The following is a 23,052-nucleotide window of genomic DNA, read 5'->3' as shown; positions in this document are numbered from 1 at the left end:
TGTTGCCAAGGAAAAGCCAGTCCCCCCAAAAGTATGCGAGAAATCAAAGACTGATCGTAGTGACATGTTAGTTATCTTTCATAGAGTCAAGGAGAGTAAAAGCTCAGAACCTTGGATCCTTTTTGCGCATGTCAACGATTCGATAAGTAAGCTACTAAACCAGTTAATGCCTCAGAGTATCCTTGCAGTCACCTTGCTAAAGGTTTATAGACTAGGTAGCCAAAAGGACTTGAAACAGAATCAGACCAGGCCGTTATAATTATTGTTTAGATCTTCTAACGAAAGAGACTTAATACTACGAAATAGACATAAACTAAAGGGGTTCGAGAGAACCTGCCTCTTGAAGACCGTATGAACAGACGAGGAGCTGAAAAAGAACTAAAACTAAGATTAGATTCTGGCGAGAAGGACCTAAAAATTTTAAATTTTCGGACAGTGGGGCTTTGAAAGGGGATGATGCCGAAGCCACTCTAGGTTCAGCACGAAGTCATTTAAGTGAGCTCCGGATGTGCTACACAAATGCTCGTAACTTGCTCAACAAGTGATCGGAGCTAGGTGTACAGATAGACTCTACTGAGCCTGATTTAATCGCAGTCACAGAAACTGAAGTGATGTAGTCTGTAGACAGTTGGGGACTTGGTTTTGAATGTTTCATATTGGCAATGGCCAATGGAATCCAGAAGCGTAGAGGAGGAGTAACTCTTTTCATTAGGAACACTACCTCATTTACCATTATCGATAACGTTTCTCATGAGAGTGGGACGTGTGAATGCAATGGACAAGAGCTGCGGATTAGTTTGGTCTGCTACAATTCAAACTGTGAGGTTGATGAGGCCTTGCCAGACGGTCTCTATACTTGGTCACAAAGTGGTTGGTGTTTAATCATAGGAAACTTCTATGCAACTACGGTAGACTGGAAGGATCTTAGTACTAAACTGTCGGAAAATTAGAACAGGGACTGGTTGATGTGGTTGCTACATGTGGCCTAGTGCAACATGTGAAAGAAGCAACTAGGTACTATCCGAATTCTCCATCGTCCTTACTAGATCTCATATCGACCCATTATGAGGATGGCGTGACAAACCTCCAATACATTTCACCTAGGTAAAAGTGACCATGCAGTTCTAATCTTTGATTTCTATATAGTTGTCAATAACGAGAGTTTAAAGCAATTAGTCCCTTTGATAAATTTCGATAATGTAATGAGAAGACGTTAACATTAATCGGGAATGGCTATCCACCTAAATTTATCAATAGATGGAAAGTTCAGGGCACAGCGAGACCTACTGTAGCCTTGGTAGAGAAAAAGCCTGTCTACATCACCTTACCATTTAGAGGTGATTCAAATAGTCTTTTATTGAAACAAAGGCATAAATCTGTTATCAACAAAACGTATAGTTCTGCGAAAGTCATAATCAAAGAAAGAACGAGGTCCATGCTTCATTCAGAACCTAGACGACATGAAAACGATTGTGTCACATCCCACTGCGTTTACCAATTTAAATGTGTGTGTGGTCACACATACATAGGGAGGAGCAATCGTGATCTGAAAACTAGGGTGGGTGAACATGTACCAAAATGGTTGCAAAAACAAATACAGTCGAATGACCCAATAAGAGTAGAGGATAAACATCCATCATCCTCCATTGCTAAACATATAATCCAAACAGGTCATAAGATTGATCTAAACTCGGCTTTTGTTGTGTTGTTTAAAAGTGTAAAAGGGCGTATACTAAGGTTTATTGAAGCCTTAGCCATACGAAAATTCAAACCCCCTTTGTGTATTCAAAAACAGTTTGTTCTCTCTTTAAACCTACCCTGGTAATATATGCTTATTATCCAGAGTGATTAGGTGTCAAATTGTTTTCACATTATTTTATCATTATTATCCTTGTCTATTCTTACCCCTATTTCCAGTCTAGTTGACCTTTTATTTTTATATATAAATGATCTTAACAAGTATATGTGTGATCAGATTGTCCGAAATGTATCGCGCTAATATATCACATAGTTCTGATAATCTTCGTCTTCTCATTACATTATCGAAATTAACGAGAGTGTGTCAACACAACCGAGACCAAACCTCTGGCAAGTAAATATGCAAAGTATTATACACTCGGCATCCTCAGCAGATTGGTTAATAGAGTCAGAGCCCCCGCTGAAACAGCTTAGAATGTATTTAGAAACTCGTACTTAAAAGTCACTGCACCGCATGAAAACCTGTTTCTTTCTGAAAAGCAGCTTGACTTTAAGACAGATTGTGCCTGTCTCACTAACTTGTTAGTAGCCCGTGAAAGTTTGTGTACTCTTAAAGATCAGAAGTTATCTGTAGACATAGCCTACATTGATTCCGGTTAAGCTTTTGACAAAGTTCCTCAAACCCGACTGTTATATAATTAATATCGGGGTTGGAGGCAATCTATTAATGTGGATAAAAGACTTCCTATTTGGGTGCCAACAAAGAGTGCGAGTGAACTAAAGATTGCCTAACTGGGAAAGTGTTTAGCAGAGTGTCTTGGGGTTCAGTCTTGAGGCCAGTGTTATTCCTCTTGTATGTAAATGAACTTCCTCGTCTCCCATCATCATCAGTCTTGCTATTTGCTGACGATGTCAAGATATAGAGGGCGACAGTGAGTAAATGTGATAGCTTAGTGCTTCAAAATGACCTGAAGGAATGATCTGAATGGTCTCGAACTTGGCAGTTGACGATTATTACTTACAAGTGCACTGTGATACATATTAGTCATCAAGGCACAGATACATACATGATCGATAACACTGAGCTACTTGTTGTCCAGACACACAATGGCTTAGAAGCCATCGTAATCCAAGATTTATAAACTACCGCACACTGCCGTGCAATAACGGCCAAAGGTTTCAGAACCCTATGTTCAATACGTAGGGCTTATATCCATGTCTATACTAAAACGTTATTTTATACATTGTATTCAGTATTCGTGCGTCCTGAACTCGAGTACTACATACAAGCAGCTAGCCTCTGCCTGAAAAAAGACAGTGAGTTGTTGGAAAAGGTTCAAAGAACTTCAACTAAGCTGATTCTCTGAATAGTCGACCTCCCGTATGATGCTCGACTGACTGAATTAAATCTACGTGATCACAGTTTTTTAATGATTTAGTGGTAAATTTGCGTCTGATATGCCATCACATTTCTTATCTCCCTAAATGGAGAATTCACGAGGACACATCAAAAATGGTTCACAAACCCAGGACAAATTACTTGTCAGCGGACTATTGACTTCCCCACCGAATCTTCGACGAATGGAACTTATTAACTCAACATGTGATTGAAGCTCTATCTGTCGACGATTTCAAAAGAGAGTTGAGTCAACTGAGAGACCATAATTGTCAGGGCTGACACAGGTCACCTTGCCTCCAATCCTTACCAAACGGAAACTGAAATGATCTTGATTCCTTTGTCATTTTAGCGGGTAGATTGGTTAGTTGCGTTGTTGCGTTGCGTGCACCTATGTGCAAGTATTTCCTAGCTTATTATGTACTTTGTTTCGCCATCTCTGTCTCTCCATTACTATCAAAAGAAAGCACCAAATACAACCTTTTTATCGAGGAACGTGCGGTTCTTGATAAGGTAATATCTCTTGTATTATCCTGTATCTGTTCAGTTGAATGATGCTGGAGTTAATGTATTTTCAAAGTCTGGTCAGAAGTTCTCCTGTTCATGGGGTACAGACAGTGGTGCAGAACCTAATAACGCCACTTCACAATTGTCTAGCAGCGTCGTACATTCACTGCTGTCCATGTTTAGTGGGTTTGATTGTCTAAGAGTGGTTAGTGCTATATTTATTTTTCACAGTTGACGTCTGTAGAAAAAAGGTTGGTGGACATACGAGTTTTGTTTCCGAAAGTATGTTGTTCAGTATCACGATGAATCTAAGGAAACATCTAAAACTTTACTCGGGATTTTTGAGTCGGAATTCGACTGGGACAATTCTACAGAGGTACTCCTCTCACTCCATACATTGCCTTATACACTATTCAGAAACCCAAATACCATAGCCAGTTTTATTCAAATGGAAGTATATGTGACTTGACAAATATGCCTCGGCTAGCAGAAGTGCAGTTTGTCTGTACTGATTCACGAACGTTTCATATTTTATCAGTTGAAGAACCTGAATCCTGTATCTATCTGTTAAAAATATCTACTCCAAGTTTATGCGGAAATTCACATTTCGCCGCTCAGTTCTCAACCAAGCCACATGATATTACTTGTCACCCAACTCTCAGCGGACCAGATTACTATCGCTATGATGCTCGTGAGTTCATGTTATAATTCTCCTGTTCATATATGATCATCTCTTTCTCTTATTGGATATTTCTCACGAACAAGAGCGGTGTGTTTTTCAGATACTCAGGAAATCTTTAGGTACCTTCCACGTTATATATGTTAGGTACTAAAGGTTAACGGGATAAAGAACTAATGAATGGTGCACGAATTACGCAAGACTATAATTCATGGACAAATCAACCAGATTTAGGATAGCAGGTCTTGAGTTTTGGCGCTAAATTCATTCACCCATTTGTATAAATAGCGTTTCGGCATTTTAACTGATGTCAGTTCGTGATGAAGACCATAAATCTAATTCGTAACCCTAACCATCAATTGTAAATTCTTATCCTTCAAACTGATTTATGACCCCCATTTAGCCCTGATAAGCAGGTTGACATCCTCTAAGTCATGCTAGTGTCGCTCAAAGGTCGTTCAAAAATAACGTCCCAGCGAAAAATTAAAGTGGACAAGGTGGTCCCTGTACCGATCAATTTTGGTTACATTTTAAACGTTGATCTTCACTCTTTTGCTGAGAACTCTCCACCACAAAGGTATTAGCTGGGATTTTCATGCAACGACTAAATGGGCCACCGTACAAATAGTTTAAAGTAATCAACCTTCGCCACTATTGTCCGCACCAGGAAGCCACATGCACATTTAATTTGATAAACACAACGGTACGTGACGTAGTCATCATGTATTTTAGATTTTCGATGAAGCATTGACCTTGTTTTTTCTTTGATAAGGACCTTTGCTGCGTAATATGTCTTGTTCATAACTGATTTAAGCCTTTGTTTCAAGAAAAGACTATTTGGATGAACTCTGAACGGTAAGGTGATGTAGACAGGCTTTTTTTCTGCCAAAGCTATAGTAGGTCTCACTACACCATGACCTTTCAGTTTGTTTCTGAATCTTCGCCTTCTTATTACACTATCCAACTTTATCGAAGGGACTAATTCCATAAACCTTTATCTGGTAAATAAGTCAATATATATTATCACATCAACAGTCAACCTGATCACCGTTGTGTTTGTGCTTCATGTTGCCATTATGTGCTGCCACTAAAAATCGATCATTATACATTGGCCTTGATTCTTGACTTTCATTTGTACAATGAGATGTTCATTTAAGCTATCAGGTCGTTGGAAACTTTCGGTAAACAAAGTTGATTGAATGTTGATCAATGTTGTAAACCATTGTTTTCGTGTACTGATAGTGTTTTAAGTGGTTTACTCCTTGGTCTTACATGGTTTCGTATTTGCTTTCACTAGCATTTGAACTATTACAAAAGGTTGTATCCTATGTTGCTTGTATGTGTAGCCTTTTAGAAAACTTATTCCCATTTATCACTGCCTTTTTATATGCTTCAGTTTGCCATTGGGTGCTACGACTTCTATATCATATGCCTGTGTTGTGTAGAGCGGTGGCTTAATAGTCAAGTCGTTTGACTTTCAGTCACCAGGTCCAAGGTTCTAACTCCGTTCTGTCCACTTCGTTTCAGGAAGTCGGATGGTATCGTTAGTTTTCACACTTTGAGAGTGATTCATGCTCGAGTACTTGGTGAATTAATTAATCTTATTTAGTTACGTTTTAATCTTTTAATTTTATGTGTAGTAAATAAAGCAAGAAATCCAGTTCTTCAGTCGTCCGTAGCTAATATGTCTCATACTTTGAGTTTGCCTTCGAAGCGTCTATTTACCTACAAAAATATGTATAATGTAAGTTTGTTAGCAGTTAGTTAACCTGTTTTGTCATTTAAATTTCTGAGTGTTTCTTTATTAGTGCTTTGTTAGTACTCATATTTTGGTTTCGTATATCTTAGGAAATGGACTAAATATTTAAGCAACTCGAATTTCAATGTTAATTTTTGAATGTGGTTTTTACAGGCAGTGCTTTCTTCGTCCGTCTGTAATCCACGGCTTTGGGACGTGTTGAGAAGCTCGCTTGCTAACTATAGTCCATTTTTAGTTTGTAGATGCTGAATTAATGCCACAGTTTGGTGCACTTAGAATAGAGGGATTTTTAATCTGCAACTATAGTTATCAGTTAACCTATCACGTGGTTCTGTTGGTTTCTTTTTGTATGAGCTAATCACCAAACTATTTATTTTACTACTTGTCAGAATTACGGCACAAATCATCTCGTCACCAAGAAAACTTTGTTCGTAAACTGTTTTCACCTTATCTATTAAGAACATGGTTTAATATTTTGTTTTATGTAGGCAGAAAGTTTGTAAATGTGTATAACGTGATGGCTAAACAAGAAATGACGTAATTTGTTTGCTTGAGTTGATACGTTATCTGTTCGAGATAAAGTGAACACTGACTTATTTACTCATCAAGTTGGTTCAGTATAACTAGTTGGTATAACAGTTTTCCTCATTTATTTGAGACACCGGTAATATAATGTGCTGTTTGAAAACCGAGTCTGCTGTAAAAATATAGATCCAATGGTTTCTGCGTTCGTCCGACTTCAAACCAGTCCTCCTGAATTTTCCAGCAGATAGGTGCATTTTTTTCATTGGGCTTCACTCCTTACACATTGGTATCTATTAATTCCCTTGTCGTTTAAGTCACTGCTGTAACCTGGTTTCAAATTTCAATAAGATATGAAGCTTTTGGGAGTTGATGAGAACTCAAGAACTCATATTAGTATCCTTTCGGTAACATATATGCATACATATACATACTTGGGAGTTCTAAAGTTTTCCATGTAGTTTCACACAAACTGTAAAATATTGGGGGGAGGACAGTTGTTCGTACTATATTTTTCAGCTAGTGAATAAACGTTACAAATAAATAAAAATTTTTAGTTCACTGTCAAACTCTTTATCCGAATGTCATTTTGTACCTTTCTTATCGGTATATTAGACCAGTTTAAAATTCAATACTTTTCCCCAACGAGTTCATGAAGTTGTCTCATTCATTCTTATCGATTTCCAAAGTATGTTTTATTTTGCAGAAAATTCGTAACAACCGACGCAGGCGCAAATCAAAATCTCTCAAGCGCTCGACGGGAAAGTTCCTTAGATCTTTGAAAAGATTATCAACTCTCTACAAAAAGCAAAACCTTAAATCTTCATGGAGTTTTCATCCTGTATCTTTGTTCCCCACAAAAGCAACCGGTTTATACAAACTATGGATCCATATCGGTTCGCTTACTAATGATCTCTCAAATTTTACATCTGTTTTATTAAGAAGGAATGAAAGTGAGTATATGTACTTTTTACTTTTTTGGAACATGGGTGTATTTGTGATAGTGGGCATACCGTTTTACTGTATTTGTTATTATTGGTCTGAGTAGTTTCATTAGCATACGGCTAATATAAAAATCTTAATTTTTCCCTAGTGTTAACTATCACAGGAATGTCATTATGAAGTCTTAACAAATGATCACATAATAGAGAAATTAAGCTGTCCGAAAGAACATCTTACCGTTTCAAATATATCAAGTCGAATCTGAGAAATTACAAAGTAATATTTAAAGCAATTGTCGGTTATCGTTGAATGAATTTGACTGAAGATTCACTCTTATGGTATATGTCTAGACTCATATTACACTATACTGGTCGCAGAAAAATCCAACAATAAACCTTCTCGAGTTCAGTTCAAAGGTCAAGGTTCTGTTTAGGACAGAACCATCCAAGTACTTAGTATACCATGTAAGGAATTTTTATTCTGGAGTAGCTTGGTAAGATTCCCAGTCTTTTGTAAAAACAGTGACGTCTTTGAACAATTTGAACTAAAAGGTTTAGAAAGATCACTGTATTTCAATAACCTCTAGTAAATGGATTCGTGGAAAGTTATCCTGACACGTTTGAAGAAGGATAAAGAGTGAAAAAAACCTAACCAAACTGACTAGAAGTCTACCTAATGATCATGAGCACTTGTGGGCAACAAAAGCTGTATAACAGCGACATCTACCAACAACTTGAATCAGTTAAGTTGATAGATGTCCTAAACTCATCCTGTAATGTTTAGGGAACGACGAAGAGCGACAACAAGTTAGGCGTAAAAAAAAAGTTTGCAGAACGATTGTGAGGAAAAGTGAAGGACGGAAGGAAATGAAATGAAAGAGATAGCGATGATAGGTAACACTGGACAATTTTTCCAGCTTATCAATGAAACTAGGTAGCTGTTAGTAAGACTTTAAAGAAAAATGAATAGTTGCTCACTCTCAGTCCAGGAAATCCGATTGGTGAACAGAAACACGCTAACTGGCTTCCGTCTACTCCCTCAGTTACCCATTATCCCCAAACAATCTGAATGAGAAATTGACACAATCCTATCCACTCTTGGTAAGATCCGGAAGAGAATATTTAGTCTAAAATGAGGTAGAGTAGTAAGATATAATGGACTAGCCCAGGATGTGGTGGTCCAATTTTATCAACTTAGTTGACTGAAATACTAGCTAGAGTTGGGAAGCTAGGTGTAATCCTATATAATTGGTCTTGATTACTGATCGTTATAGTTTGTAAGAAAGGACCCGAATCCTCTTGCTATTATCACAAAAGAATCAATTTGATTAATATGCTTTTTAAAATACTAGCCTTTATGGTCATTCCACTGTGTGTATGCCGGTTTCTACCTCTTCACATCTCCTTGAAATGAGTGAGTTTTTGTATCTTATTGAACGATAGTCTGTTGTTGATGGTTTATTATTTATTTATTTAAACACATAAATATTGGTACAAGGAAGCACCAGATAAATATGCGCCTCACAAATCTCATCCGATTTGTGTGAGGGCTGTGATACTGCCCAGGTGCCCAGACTGAAGCAGGTGATTTTCTTAGGGGGCCACACCCGGAGCCTTTGACCTAAAGGTCTAGTCCACAAGGCAGTGGGGCATCGTAAGGAGATGCAGTCCCATGGTAGCCGATGACCAACAGTTGGTTCATATGCCATTCGTTCCTTCAGGATACTGGAGCCAATGTGCACCATTGGTTTGGAATCAGGGTTTTCTAACTCCCCTAGGTGGATCCTCCACATCCACCAACCCGGTTAAAGCTCCGGACATTCGCTTTTCGTCCTCTCACTTTTGTGAACAACACCTCCGCCACGAGAAGGCAGTGAGTATGACTTCCCTGGCAGAGGCTATATATTCGTGTGGCCATATGAGAGCATTTCAAAAGGGAGAGCGGACTCTCCCCACTCTCGGCCGTACCAGGGCATTTAGGGGCGTTGTTGATGGTCTCACACTTCGTCTAAATGTCGAACTTTTGACTTCAGCCTGAGACATGGACAGTATCTAAATACCCTCTTGGAATCTCATAAAGCTTGTAATATTAGAGATTTTTTAATAAACAGTGTCAACTCATTTATCAGTATAGGGTTGTGGAGATTATTACGTTTTAATTGAGATCATGAACCGATCAACGTTAAACCACCACTGGAAACCTGAAAGCACTGAATGGCCATTTTGTCCTAGTATGGGATTCCTCAGCAGTGCGCATCCAAAATTCCGCACACAGGACTCGAATTCAGGACTTTCGGTTCCGCGCACGAACGCTTAACCTCTAGACTATTGAGCCGGCATTTGACGGTGTTAATGTCTAACTTCAACCGATCCACTATATTCCTTGACTATCCCCCATTGTCTTCGGCAAGTAATTTCCTCATGCATGACAACGTTTGTGCCCCATTAGTCACGGTCGTGTCCGATGTTAGTCGGTCCCAATAAATACACTACGTCAGCACAGAGAGGAAAGACTAAGAAGCTGCTAGGCAATAGTGTCAGAATTATTATACCGAAGGTAGTAGAAAAATTCTAATGTAACATACTCAACAAAGTGAAATATTAGTGGTGTAACAGTGTTAAAACTAAAGACAATCTAATGCATGGATTTAAGTCATTACGACAAACCCCAAGCTACATCATGCAAGTTATCCAGTAGATTTACTGTTATTGACTTCATGCACCAATATCATACTTTTTAGCTCCTAACTAAATTGAGATAGGTGAGCAGGTTTCTAGCTGTCTATCTTGTCGTGTAAAAAAGTGAAAAAAATGAAACGTTGGTACTTATTTTTCAGTGAGTTAGTTTTCATGTACTTTACCAATTCACAAATCACTTACTCAGTTTTACAGCAAAAATGTTTGAGGTACACGCCTTTTAAGGATTGTAAATTGTGGTATGTTTTAGTCTGGTATTTTACTTTTATAAACACGAGCTAGGAATTAGAATAATAAATATGTACTTGTGACCACTCGTTTAATTTTCCATTATTCTAATTCGAGGTTAAGAAAAGTGGGGATTACCGCGGCCTATGGGCCGTTTGAAAAAGATGTGAAGAGATCGGTGGTTCTATTGTTGGAAGCAATGAAAAATTAATACCTATTTGTCCAAAGTCGAGCGCTTATGCCACCATTGGGTCATTCGCCTAACTGTAGGATGCCAGTTATAGCTCCCGGATTCAGTTGTCCTTCATGTATATTAAGTAACTACCATAAGATAATTATTTTCTGAAACCGTTCTATCGGTGCTGCCTCCAAATACCCTGGTACCGCCGAGTCTAGGGAGAGTCAGTTCTCCCTCTCGAATAGCTCTCACATGGCTAGGCGTATACAGCCACTGTCAGGGAAGTCTTACTCATTGCCTTCTTACGACTGGGGTGTCGTTAACTAAATCGAGAGGACGAAAAGCGAATGTCCAGCGCTTTGGGTGTACACAGAGTGTCCACTTAGAAGAGTTGGAAAACCCTGATTCCAAATAAATGGTGCACATGGACTCCAGTATCCTGAGGGAAAAAAGACGTATAAACCTGTTGTTGGTCACCGGCTACCATGAGACTGCATCTCCTTACGTTGCTCCACTGACTTGTGGATTAGACCTTTAGGTCAGAGGCTCGGTGTGTGGCCCCTTAAGAAAACCACCTGCTTTGGTTTGGGAACCCGGACAGTATCATAACCCTCTCACAAATCAATGGTGGCGTCATTGTTATTGTGTGGCGCGTTTGTATCTGGTACCCCCTTGTACCAATGTTTACGTGTTTAAATAAATAGATAATATGATCAGAATGGGGATTTGTGGAGGTTGTAGTAATTTTTTATAGTTGGATACATGAGTCCATGTAAGTTAGTCCACCATTGAAAACCTGGAAGTGAGAAGCCATGACCAGTGGAGTCCAATCCGTGTCGGGTAGGAACAGTTATATACCTCAAACAATGGATGAATGGTTGCTCAAGATCATGGGTCGGTTGAAGTTAGACATTAACAACGTGGGATGACGACTCAGTAGTCTAGATATTAAGCGTTCGCGTGCGAGACCGAAGGTCCTGGATTCGAGTCCCGTGTGTGGGATCGTTGGTGCACACTTTCCCGCCTATCTACGTTTTCCGTGCTCTTCCGTTTTACACTATTTATTTTATTTATTTATTTAATCACATATATATTGGTACAAAGGGCACCGGATACATATGCGCCACACAAAATAATGAGAATGAGAGGAGAAGGAAGAAGATGCGTATATATAAAGGAAGGAAAAAAAGAAGAGAAGAGTAATGATGGGGGAAACTGAAATGTACGACCAGAAGAGCTCTCTCAGTTAGGAAAGTTATAGCCACTCTTTATAAAGAAATTAGAAGAAGGTTACAGCAGGATCGCCACTGGCTTCTATTCTGAGCCATATCTGATAACGTCTCTAGCCACTGTGTTGCACCATCTCTCGGACCCCAGCCAGGGAGTCGTGAAGGACCAACAGAAGCTAGCCCTTTGCAGCTTTCTTTCATGCCACGACACCATGTCATACACTGACCTCCTCTCCGCTTTTTCCAACCAGTCCCAGAGTCGGCAAATAATGCACGACGTGGAAGTCTCTGGAACGACATTCGTAAAACATGTCCAAGCCACCGAAGTCGGTGTTTCAAGATGGTAACACCAATTGAATTATCGTCTCTGCGCCCGAACACACGATGCCGAACCTCTGCATTACTAACATGGTGTTGCCACTGAATGTCAGCAATCCTTCGGAGACAACGATGATCGAACACAGAGAGTCGTCTAACATCGTCAACTCGGAGAGGCCAGGTTTCACAAGCATAGAGCAAAACTGCTCTCACCGACGCGTTGTAGATCCGACCTTTTACAGCCAGACTAACATCACGAAGGCGCCAAAGATGGCCCAGATTGGCATAAGCCGCTCTGGTTTTCATTATACGTGCATCGATCTCATCACTCACGCCACCACCAGCACTTATATAGCTACCTAGATACACGAACTTCTCAACTACTTCAATCTGCTCACCATCTAGGGTGAGTACAGGATGAGAATCCTGTCAGTCTTGTAGGAGTACCTTGCACTTGGAGGGTGCAAAGCACATGCCGTACCTGCGGACACTGATTGCCAACTGATTAAGTGCGGATTGCATGCCTTGGGCATTATCGCACAGTAAGACAATATCATCCGCATACTCAAGGTCGAGAAGTCGTTCTCCAGGCAACATATCCACACCGCCATTACTTACATCCATCAGAGCTGTTTCCAGAAAGTCATCGATGGCAAAGTTGAAAAGGAATGGTGAGATCGGGCAACCCTGCCTAACCCCACTGCTCGAATGGAACAAGGGAGAAAGGTGGTTGTATGCCCTCACTCTGCCTGAGGTGTTCGTATACAGGGCCTTTAAGATGTTAATGAACTTCTCAGGCACACCCTTCTTCAATAGACAATCCCAGAGAACAGTCCTGTCCAACGAATCTAAGGCAGCCCTGATATCAAGAAACACTACGATTGTTGGCCTGCGATAAGTATGACGGTGTTCTAACATTTGGCGGAGGGTGAAGATGTGATCAATGCATCCTCGACCAGAACGAAAACCAGCCTGCTCCTCGCGAGTCAATCTTTCTCGGGTTTTAAACAACCAACGAAGAATGATAGAAGCCAATAGTTTGGACGCAATCGGAAGTAGACTTATCCCCCGATAGTTATTACAGGAACAACGTGAACCCTTTTTAAAGATAGGGACGACTATCGACTCATTCCATGATGTTGGAACACTTTCTTGCTCCCAAACCTTTGCAAACAACACAGTCAATTCCTTAGTCAGAAAGTCACCACCATCTTTAGAAAGAGCCGGAGGTAAGTCATCTGGACCCGGTGATTTGTAACGTTTCAAGAGTTGGAGTTCCTTGCGGACTTCCGCCTCGTTTGGTGGATCAGTCGTCACCGGCCATGGGGGGCAGGACAAACTGGTTGATGTTGCCGGAGCAGCAGGCCAGTTGAACTCCCCTTCGAAAAATTCCGCCGGTCGTCCAAGACGTCGAGAGATGTTAGTGATTAGCATTCCGTCATCCTCGTAGATTGTTTCACTCACACCAGACTTCTTGCTGCCAGTGGCTCGGATGAGTTGGAAGAGCTTCCGGCAGTTACCAGATGCAGCTTCTGCTTCCATCTCATTAGCACGCTCCGACCACCAGGCTTCTCGGTCCTTACACAAGCTTTGCCCAATTTCATTACGCAACAGCCTTCGTTTGTGGTCATACTCACGGTCACCCGGAGTAGACCGACGGACTTCCATCAGTTGTAAGGAGCCAGAAGAAACCCAGTGCTTGTAAGCGGGACGTTTCGCGAAGCCGCAAGCGGCTTTACTCGCCATTTTCATGGCGTCATGAAGATGCAACCAATGCTCATCTATACTTTTCGGTGGGATGGTAGCTAGCCTAGAGGCTAACTCCGCTCGATACTTACATGCAACAGAAGTTGCAGCCAGTTTACTAACATCGATCCGTTGATGGCAGTCAATCCTTCGGCCACTGAAAAGTAAGGTGAGATTGGTGCAGACCAGGGCATGATCAGACTCCAGATAGGTACTCCAAAAGGAGCGGCAGTCTTGTACACAACCACGACAGCGATAGCTGATCGCAATGTGATCAATCTGAGTCCAGGCTTGGAATGCAGAGGGAGGACGCCAGGTGGCACACCGGCGATGACTGCGCCGGAAGTTAGTGCTGGCGAGAAACAGGTTGTGGTCTGTGCACAGTTGCAGCAAACGGTCCCCGTTATCTGTCCTGCGACCAACAAGTCCCCATCAGCCACCTAAACGACTCTCTTCTGTGCCTAGACGCCCGACCTGAGCATTCAAGTCTCCGGCTAATACTACAATATCTGTCGAACGCGCTTTCTGGAGAAGAACTGTTAACTGATGGTAGAACTCATCCTTGATTGTATCCGGGCTGCAATCTGTCGGGACATAGGCGGAGATGACGAAAAGACACCGATTCTCATGCCGATTTCTTCTCACTTTGATGGAACTTTCTAATCTAACAGCACATAACCGACTGTTAATGGGGATCCAATCGATTAGTGCTGCCTCAGCTCTAGCGCTTAGTGCGACACCAACGCCAGCAAGACCAGACGAAGATGCCACAGGGTCCCCGGATAAGCGCGCGTGAAAAAAGCTTTTCGAGGCGACAGATGGAGAGCGGATTTGTAGTACTTCACTAGAGTCTTGAATACGGGTCTCGGATAGACAACAAACGTCAACATTAAGACCTTCCAAAGACATAGCCAGCCCTATCTGTTGTCTGATCTGCATTAGTGTGCGAACGTTGAAGGAAGCCAGCTTGAACGGCGTACGTGGTTTCAGAAAGACTGCTTCAGTATTCATAATCGGTGGAAGCATTCACTTTCAACCAGACAGTGACTGGAGATCGTTTAGATAGGACAGATTTTCCACCAAGAGCGAGCTGCTTCATAAGTTGAAAAGTAAGGTTACACAAATTGGGGATAAAAGGGGGTGAATTAGCGATATGGTAAATAATAATAATAACAATAATAATAGTAATAATGCAAATTGATTTGTTTCTAGTATGAACGAGAATATAATTGTCAGTTGAATGTTCCATTTCATTTATTTGCGAGAGGGCTGTGATACTGCCCGGGTGCCCAAACCGAAGCAGGTGGTTTTCTTGGGGGGCCACACCCCGAGCCTTTGACCTAGAGGTCTAACCCACAAGGCAGTGGAGCATCGTGAGGAGATGCAGTCCCATGGTAGCCGGTGACCAATAACTGATTCATTCGCCATTTGTTCCTTCAGGATACTGGAGCCCATGTACACCATTGGTTTGGAATCAGGGTTTTCTAACTCCCCTAGGTGGATCCTCCACATCCACCAACCCGGTTAAAGCTCCGGACATTCGCTTTTCGTCCTCTCACTTTTGTGAACAACACCTCCGCCACGAGAAGGCAGTGAGTAGGACTTCCCTGGCAGGGGCTATATACGCGCGGCCATGTGAGAGCATTTCGAGAGGGAGAGCGGACTCTCCCCACTCTCGGCCGTACCAGGGCATTTGGGGGCGTTTTACACTATAATATAATTTTGTTGTGTTTATAACCCTACGCAGTAAACAATGTAACCTTAATTAGTTCTAAATGAATGACTAATTAGTCGTCGAGTCTCATCTTTGTTTTCAGAAACTTCTAGGTACTGACTTAAAAGTAGCTGGGTTCATAATAACAAATTACTGTTAATTCATCTGACTAATAATCTATGAAATGATTACTATCATTCCTATAGTTTCTTAATAACACATACCTATTTTTACTTCTAACAACGCAACTGAAAAGATTGTCTTTGGTTTGGTGACTTTAGAAATTGCTCGGGTCAAATAGATCGTGCCCGTTAAAACTTAAGTGTTTACATGCGTATTTCATCTACATCTATATCATTTCTATCCTGTTTCTTTAGTATCTCACCATCATGTCCCTTTGGATATTGTGAAAGTAGCCATCATTGTAACTAAGGTAAGCTTTTTAAATTATCATATTTTTCATCACATAGTTCGTCTATTGCTACTAGTTACCTTTATAAATTTTCACCGAAATTTTCTGGCAAGTAATCAGATGTTGCATTCTCAGTTTTATAATTTTCTGATAATTTGTTGAACACGGTTTTGTTAATAAAGTGTCGAATTGTTTAATATGTGACTAAAAGTCAATGACAGTGGCTTTGATGTATTACTGTTTTCATTAACATATTCCTTTATTTTAGGGATTAAATTCTACTTTCTATTATTAGTTTGCCATTACCATTAGTACTATTATTCACACTCACTTTCTTTTACTGAGATAGTCTGAGTATGTGGATTTGGACCGATACATATTTGTGTCAGGTCCTGGGTTGTTATTGATTGACCAACCAGTTGAGTTTAGGGATGGAGGATCCACTTAGAGGAGTTGGAAAACCCTGATTCCAAATCAATGGTGCTCATGGACTCCAGTATCCTGAGGGAAAAAAGGCGTATAGACCTATTGTTAGTCACCGGCTACCATGAGACTGCATCTCCTTACGTTGCTCCACTGACTTGTGGATTAGACCTTTAGGTCAGAGGCTCGGTGTGTGGCCCCTTAAGAAAACCACCTGCTTTGGTTTGGGAACCTGTACAGTAGCATAGCCGACACACAAATCAAGTGACTTGTGTGGCGCATATGTATTCGGTGCCCCCTTGTACCAATGTTTATGTCTTCAAATAAATAAATAAAATATGGGAGTTTAAGTTAAAGATAGGCTAAAGGTTAGAATACCGGAAATCGACACCAATCCACACTTCACTTAATGTTGATGTGCCATGTTTATAGAAATGTACGCCTTTTGATTGATATACATAAAATGTTAGTTACCAGTAGTTGGAGACTAAGAGAAATTGCTCAAAGTCTAATACACTGAAGTAGATGTTTTATTCTTTATATTCTTGTGAATAATGTACATGTTATTCCGTCTACATTTCTTCCCACCTGGTTTTATCGATCTTCTGAACACTCAAAACAATCTATAGAAGGGATAAAAGATTATGGAAATTAAAATGAATAAACTTCAGTCAGTCAGCTTTAACGTAGGGTCAGGCATATATATTCATCGGTCCAAGTTGCCACACCTCATCAGCACAACTTCACTCTTTAAATAACTAGTAAATATCTAACTGAAATCCTATGGGGCATCTATTGACTTTTCTTTGTCTCAGTTTACTTCACATTAAAGATATTTCACTAATACAAAGTGTTTAGTTGTCGATTTTGAATTCTTATTTATTTGGAATCATGTTTTAGGAGGTTCAGTTGTTTAATTCAAATTTTAAGTTGGCAGTTGTTTCACGTTATGAAAATGTTCCGTCAAAATGGTTACTGTAGATTTTGTGATTGTCGAAGGTCTTGAAACATTTCCCCGCAGTATAAATGATTTACAATGAACCAATTTTTTTGAAGTAAACCACAAGAATTTACAATTGTAGATTTCTTAGTTCGTCATTAAATGTGGTTGCTAATTTCCTATTTTAAGTAGTTTGGAGACTTCATCTATTGATTCGCCAGATATTTCTGCTGCTTCTTAAGAATAATTTCTGAACTTTATACGTTCCCAGTTTTTTACAAACTTCGTCAAACACTACTCAGAAGAATAGGAAAACAATGTGCATACTTTTCCAAACAAATTTCTGTGTACTTTACAGGCACTAAAGTGGCATTATTTAGCTATAATTGAGGAAATTTATTATCAACTAAATCGTGTTTGATTAAATGATGTTTGACGATTATTTTCGCTCTTCGTGACTCCATTGTGTAAGTCAGTAACCGAGTTTTGGAACTATAAGTCTAAGTTTTAAATTCTGGCTTCACATATGGTCAATATTGAACACTCTATAATTTCTGTTTCATGGTTAAAGTATAATTCCTGCCTGAGTTTTTACATATATTATTTCTTTTTTTCCTCTATCAAGAGCGTTATTATGGAAGTAGAGAGCTATAGAAAATCCCTCAATACGTTTCTTACTGCTCCTATGCAAACAGTGGGAATGATGCATTTATTTAATCTTAGTGATGTCCACGAGTCCATCAGTCGTATTTGGCATGAACTCTTTAACTGTACAGGTATATTAGTATAATACGTCCGTTTTTTCCAAATATCATGACATCATTTAAATTCTATTTGGAAGTCCTGCTAGGTTTGTGCTTGTAATTTGTTAGTTTATAAAAATGTCCAAGGTTTGTAAACTCTTCTAGTTTTTTACTCCACCCTATCTACCTTTAATATACCATTCATTTTCTTTCATATATGTTCAATATTTTATGGAAAGACGGTGTACATAGACAATGTCTCATTTCGTCGCTTTTAAAATATCTGATATATCCAAGTTTGTTTTTACCTTAATGTGGGAGAATAGATTGCATAACCAAGCTATATTATTTGGAAAGTTGTTTCTTTAGGTCCTAAAATAGAAGGAAGGTTGAAGGTAGGACCAAAAATGATAAGTCTCTGGTTCAAAGGTGGATTTTATACTTATCCATACCGTATCACATAATGTGGAGAGTAAAATATTTCCTAAGAGTTATCTCAAGTTCTATTTTCATGAGGAATGTAGGGAGAATCATTTGTCTTACGCTTAAGAGTATCAAGTTCAATGAAAAGACTAGGAAAATTCTAAAGCTCATCATGCAAAACAGTTCAGAATTTCCGATAGTCTGTGTGCAAATACCTTCAAGCGCGTATCCTTTGGGCTATGTAGTCACACTCTTGTCCATAAGACTATTAAGTTTTCCAAAACAAAATAACTTAGTGTTGGTTGCTGATAAGTGTCAAATACTAATCTATCACCAAAGTCAATCCTATCCCATTTATCATCAACCATCTTCCTTGTTGGCCGCTAAATTTTCTTGCTATCGATTACCGCATACTGCCTCTGAATATAGCCGTCTGTAAGTTGAGAACCAATATCTATGGTCTCTTGAAACAGTCACTCAAATTACGCGTTGAGGCGTTTGGTGTTTGGAGCTTACGTCAAACTAGATTATAGGTCTCACTTCCCAAAACTCCAGAATCTTATATCACGGGTGTATATTATGTTTTTATAATGGATATAAGTGTCAGACATGATTGTTTTTAGCGTTGTCGTGCAATATAACAAGTCCTCACTGTGATGAAAATTGCTTAAGTTTGTGAGCGGTAGTAGGTAGCGGAAGTAAAACTATGAAAATTGCCTAGAAATAGACGTTAATAGACGGTTGTCTACATATCAATGAAGTATTTTCGAAAACGGAAGTGACTATTTACTTAAAGAATAGATCAGTGGTATACTAAGTGGAGTCCATTGAAGTGTGTCAGTTCAAGTGTTAATCAACTACCTTCGGTAACCTAAATAAGTTGTTTAAGGATAGTGGTCTTGAAGTATCAGTTAAAGCTTTGGGTTTAGATGGAATTTCTTCCGACTGATCTTGACCATCCATTGTCCCAGCTTATAGAAAAAAGCTAAAGTTCTTTTCTGGTAACCATTTAGGAATCAGTTGCATGAGCATCTTTTTGAAGGTCCGTGGCTTTAGAATCGTCTAACTCATATTTTCTGTTTTAGAACAAGTTTATAGAAATGAAAGTGTGTTAAATAGGTTTTTACCTTTCGTTTGGTTTTGGGACACATGACTATAACCGGATTCATTGACATAACGGGGATATTTGCTAGAGTCTATCGAGAGGTCTTATGAAATTATCTGTTACTTGAAAATTTAAAGTGCATCATGTCATTAAAGACTATGCAAAAAACTTGAAATTACCATGGGAGTATATATATATATATATATATATATATATATAATCAACTTTTAGCTTTTAATACCTAGCTTACAGATCTAATTTACGATTTCTACAACTTCTTTGTATGTCATTTGATCCAAGTGGCAAGCTTCATATCTATGTTTGTTTGTCCACTTCATACAGCTGACACTATTGGTTTAGTTAATGAATGAAAGCACATAAAACATACTCAAGTAATGCACTGACATAGTTTCATAACCACACCAAATAGATAACTCGGCTTAAAACGATACGCCTAATCTGTAAGTTACCTTTTTGTTTACGTTCGTTGCAGTTGTGCCCTAAACCCTATAGATCATGAGGCCTACTTCCTATAATTTACTTTTAAATAATACATGGTGCTAATGTATAGTCGTCTTATTATGTCCAAGAGGATAGACTTCGATATTAAAAAAGTAGTTTGTTGAATTCATTAAGATAGTTTCTGTTGAACTAAAAGTTTTAGTTTTCTGTGTAAATCTTATTAGAGCAAATTTATTTTTTATATGCAGATCCTAATGAGGCTCACACAATGTTATCCACTGTGATCCGTGCTTATAAAAAACATAACTTAGATATACCAACTGTTGAAGATATACCTTTTACCCGTCTGCCTACCGAATGGAGAAATAATGCAAAATCTGCATACCTAAAGTATAAATTAGACTTCGCATTTTCAAGTAATAAAGACAACAACAATATTGAAATCTCACAGTACAATGAAAAGGTGTTGGATGATCCTCTAAGTTATGAAGAGTACTCGAAATTGTTTGGTGTAATTAAAAATCTTCTAGATTTTACTGATCTCTTCCTGGAGACTTCGAATTTATATGTCAAGATACTTTTCTTTCTTCACAAGAAAATAGAGCTTAGTCAAAATATAGAAACCCGACTGAAACAAACATTTTCCAATATACTTACTGATTCAAATGTCAATTTTGTTGTGATACAAGGTGGTAATCGTATTATGAAAGATAAATATAATCAAGTTGCTTCAGATCAATGGGATCGCAATCTTTTGCCATCTCTTAAACAACGGGATATTATAGACATTATGCAAAAAGTCGTAGCTGACTTAAATCCAGAAATATCAGACGAAGTGGATATAGTTGAAAAACCAGGAAATCAAGGGGGTTTATCTGCATATTACATTATGGTGAGTTCATAAATATATAATTGGATACAAATTTGTTTAGATTCCGTTTTACACACTGAGTTATCCATGTTCATTTAAATGCTTAATAATTTTAAGTAGATAATAAATAATTAAAGTAGATAAACCCTGTATATCGATGTATGTAGAGACTGTACACTAGTCAGTTGATGTTAGCATTTGATAATATCAGCAAGGTCAAATCTATGTGTTTAACAATCCGCTTGCGTTATTTCTAGTTACACTGCAACTTAATAGCAAAAGTTTTAGTTTGATTTTTATATCAATTACTTTTTTTATTATTGGATGGTTTTATTGAGTTCGTATATATATTCTCTAATATTTATGTTTTATAGCCTGGTGGACATAGAAAGAAGGAGGAGAAACGTGTCAGGAAACTTGAACAAAATTATCACTTTACTTTCCACTGAATAAAAGAAATATAGTAACATTGATTTATGGCATAAAATTGTATCTCATCAATAATCTTTTAGCCACCAATACTCTTTCATTCTATTTTTCTCAGTTTGTTTTTTTCCTGTATAATATAATATTTACATTTGTTGGGTCAGTTTTTAATACTATATGCTACTGTTGTTGCTAACACAATATTTTTGTCAGTTAATCTGAATGTGGATTTATATTCACTTTTCTCTAAAACATTTTTCTATTTCCTTTGTCATGCAAATACATTCTTCCTCCTTAATAATCTTGTCGTAGTCGTCTCAGTTTCTTTTCCAAGCTCATCAATCATCACAACTCTCAATTGGCCATTTTCTTCAAATGATATATTCCTATTAGTGCATCTATCATTTGTATGTGTGAATATGTATGGTCTCTGTGAAATGTTGAGTTCAATGTCCTTTCCTAAGAACTATTATTATTTTTTGAAAACTCAATCAATATACTGTTCAAAACATTGTATTTTTTTCTCAACCAAGTAATAAAGTAAATTTATATATCTAATCAGATTCATTCACTTTTTCACTAAGCAACATTCTAACTAGTGTTCCTGGTTAACGACCATTATAGACCTAACCGACTCGTGCTTAATTTAGTACTGTAGTAATATGCATTCGATAAATTACTGTTTTGTGTTTACTATAATATAAACGTGTTTGTAAGATTATAGCTTTGTACTTCAGTCTGCATATAGTTTCGTTCATACTCTATCAATTTAATGCAATATTGAGTACATACAAAAACTTAGGAATGTTTTAATTGTGAAAATGATTATTTCTTTGTCGATTATGTGTGTAAAGTAAGTGCAATCCACTTAATAATTTATTTTTGCGACAGAGCTATGATGGTGGTCACCAATTCAGACTAGACTACTGTAGAAAAATTACACAATTCTTATTAGGTCGATACATTTAGTTTTACTTCTTTATTTAAATCATGAACCGATCTAAGTTAGACAACCACTATAAGCTTGGAAGCACTGTACGGCTGTTTTGTCCTAGTGTGGAACTTTTCAGTAGTCTAGTCCAATCATGACGGTTGTAAGGAACGCAGCCTTCGAAGATAATGGAAAATAATCGCACAATATCATAGATTTGTATGCCATTGGATCCTGGCTCAGTGGCGTAGTTGTTGAGATCGAAGATCTCGGGCTCAATTTTCGGATACAGTGTCGTGGATGGGAAATACTAAGGAGTTCGATACTATGATCGGATCCTGATCTCAATAAGACTCAATCATCTCCAGAGAACCCCATAGTGACATTTATGTTAAACATTACACAACAAGAAATGATGGTATTGCCAAGATTACAATTGTGTCAACCAGAAACTTATTTTGCTAAATTATACAAACTGAGTAGTCTACTAGCTCCTAATGATGATTAATTATCCAACTCATGTTAATGAACGATGTTATTAGTAGACGATGTGTTAATATCTTGCACGATGTAGTTAATTAAGTGCTATCGATCATACTCTTCAAAACTAAATTTTTCATAACAAAATCTTCTGTAAGAAATTCCGGAATGTCTAATGCTCACATAATTAGGTTATAGCACGTAGTACTCAAGTTTTACAAATT

The 23,052-nt window shown here is 38.5% G+C and overlaps 1 protein-coding gene across 1 annotated transcript; it reads left to right on the top strand.

Moving 5' to 3' along the window:
• Positions 1 to 3,487: 3,487 nt before the first annotated feature.
• On the top strand, positions 3,488 to 21,979 carry Smp_197920 (putative cationic amino acid transporter; the record flags this gene model as incomplete). The annotated part of the gene is made up of 8 exons (XM_018796711.1): positions 3,488 to 3,607; positions 3,642 to 3,806; positions 3,846 to 3,977; positions 4,019 to 4,292; positions 5,921 to 6,024; positions 7,268 to 7,514; positions 20,369 to 21,012; positions 21,366 to 21,979. 8 exons carry the CDS (start codon positions 3,488 to 3,490, stop codon positions 21,438 to 21,440), a joined length of 1,761 nt encoding a protein of 586 aa, XP_018651825.1. The 3' UTR covers positions 21,441 to 21,979.
• Positions 21,980 to 23,052: the final 1,073 nt, after the last annotated feature.

This window comes from Schistosoma mansoni, chromosome 4, assembly GCF_000237925.1.
Source record: "Schistosoma mansoni strain Puerto Rico chromosome 4, complete genome".
In the NCBI taxonomy this organism is placed as follows: Eukaryota; Metazoa; Platyhelminthes; class Trematoda; order Strigeidida; family Schistosomatidae; genus Schistosoma; species Schistosoma mansoni.
The sequence above is the reverse complement of the archived record's forward strand: the minus strand, read 5'-3'. Positions and strand labels throughout refer to the sequence as shown.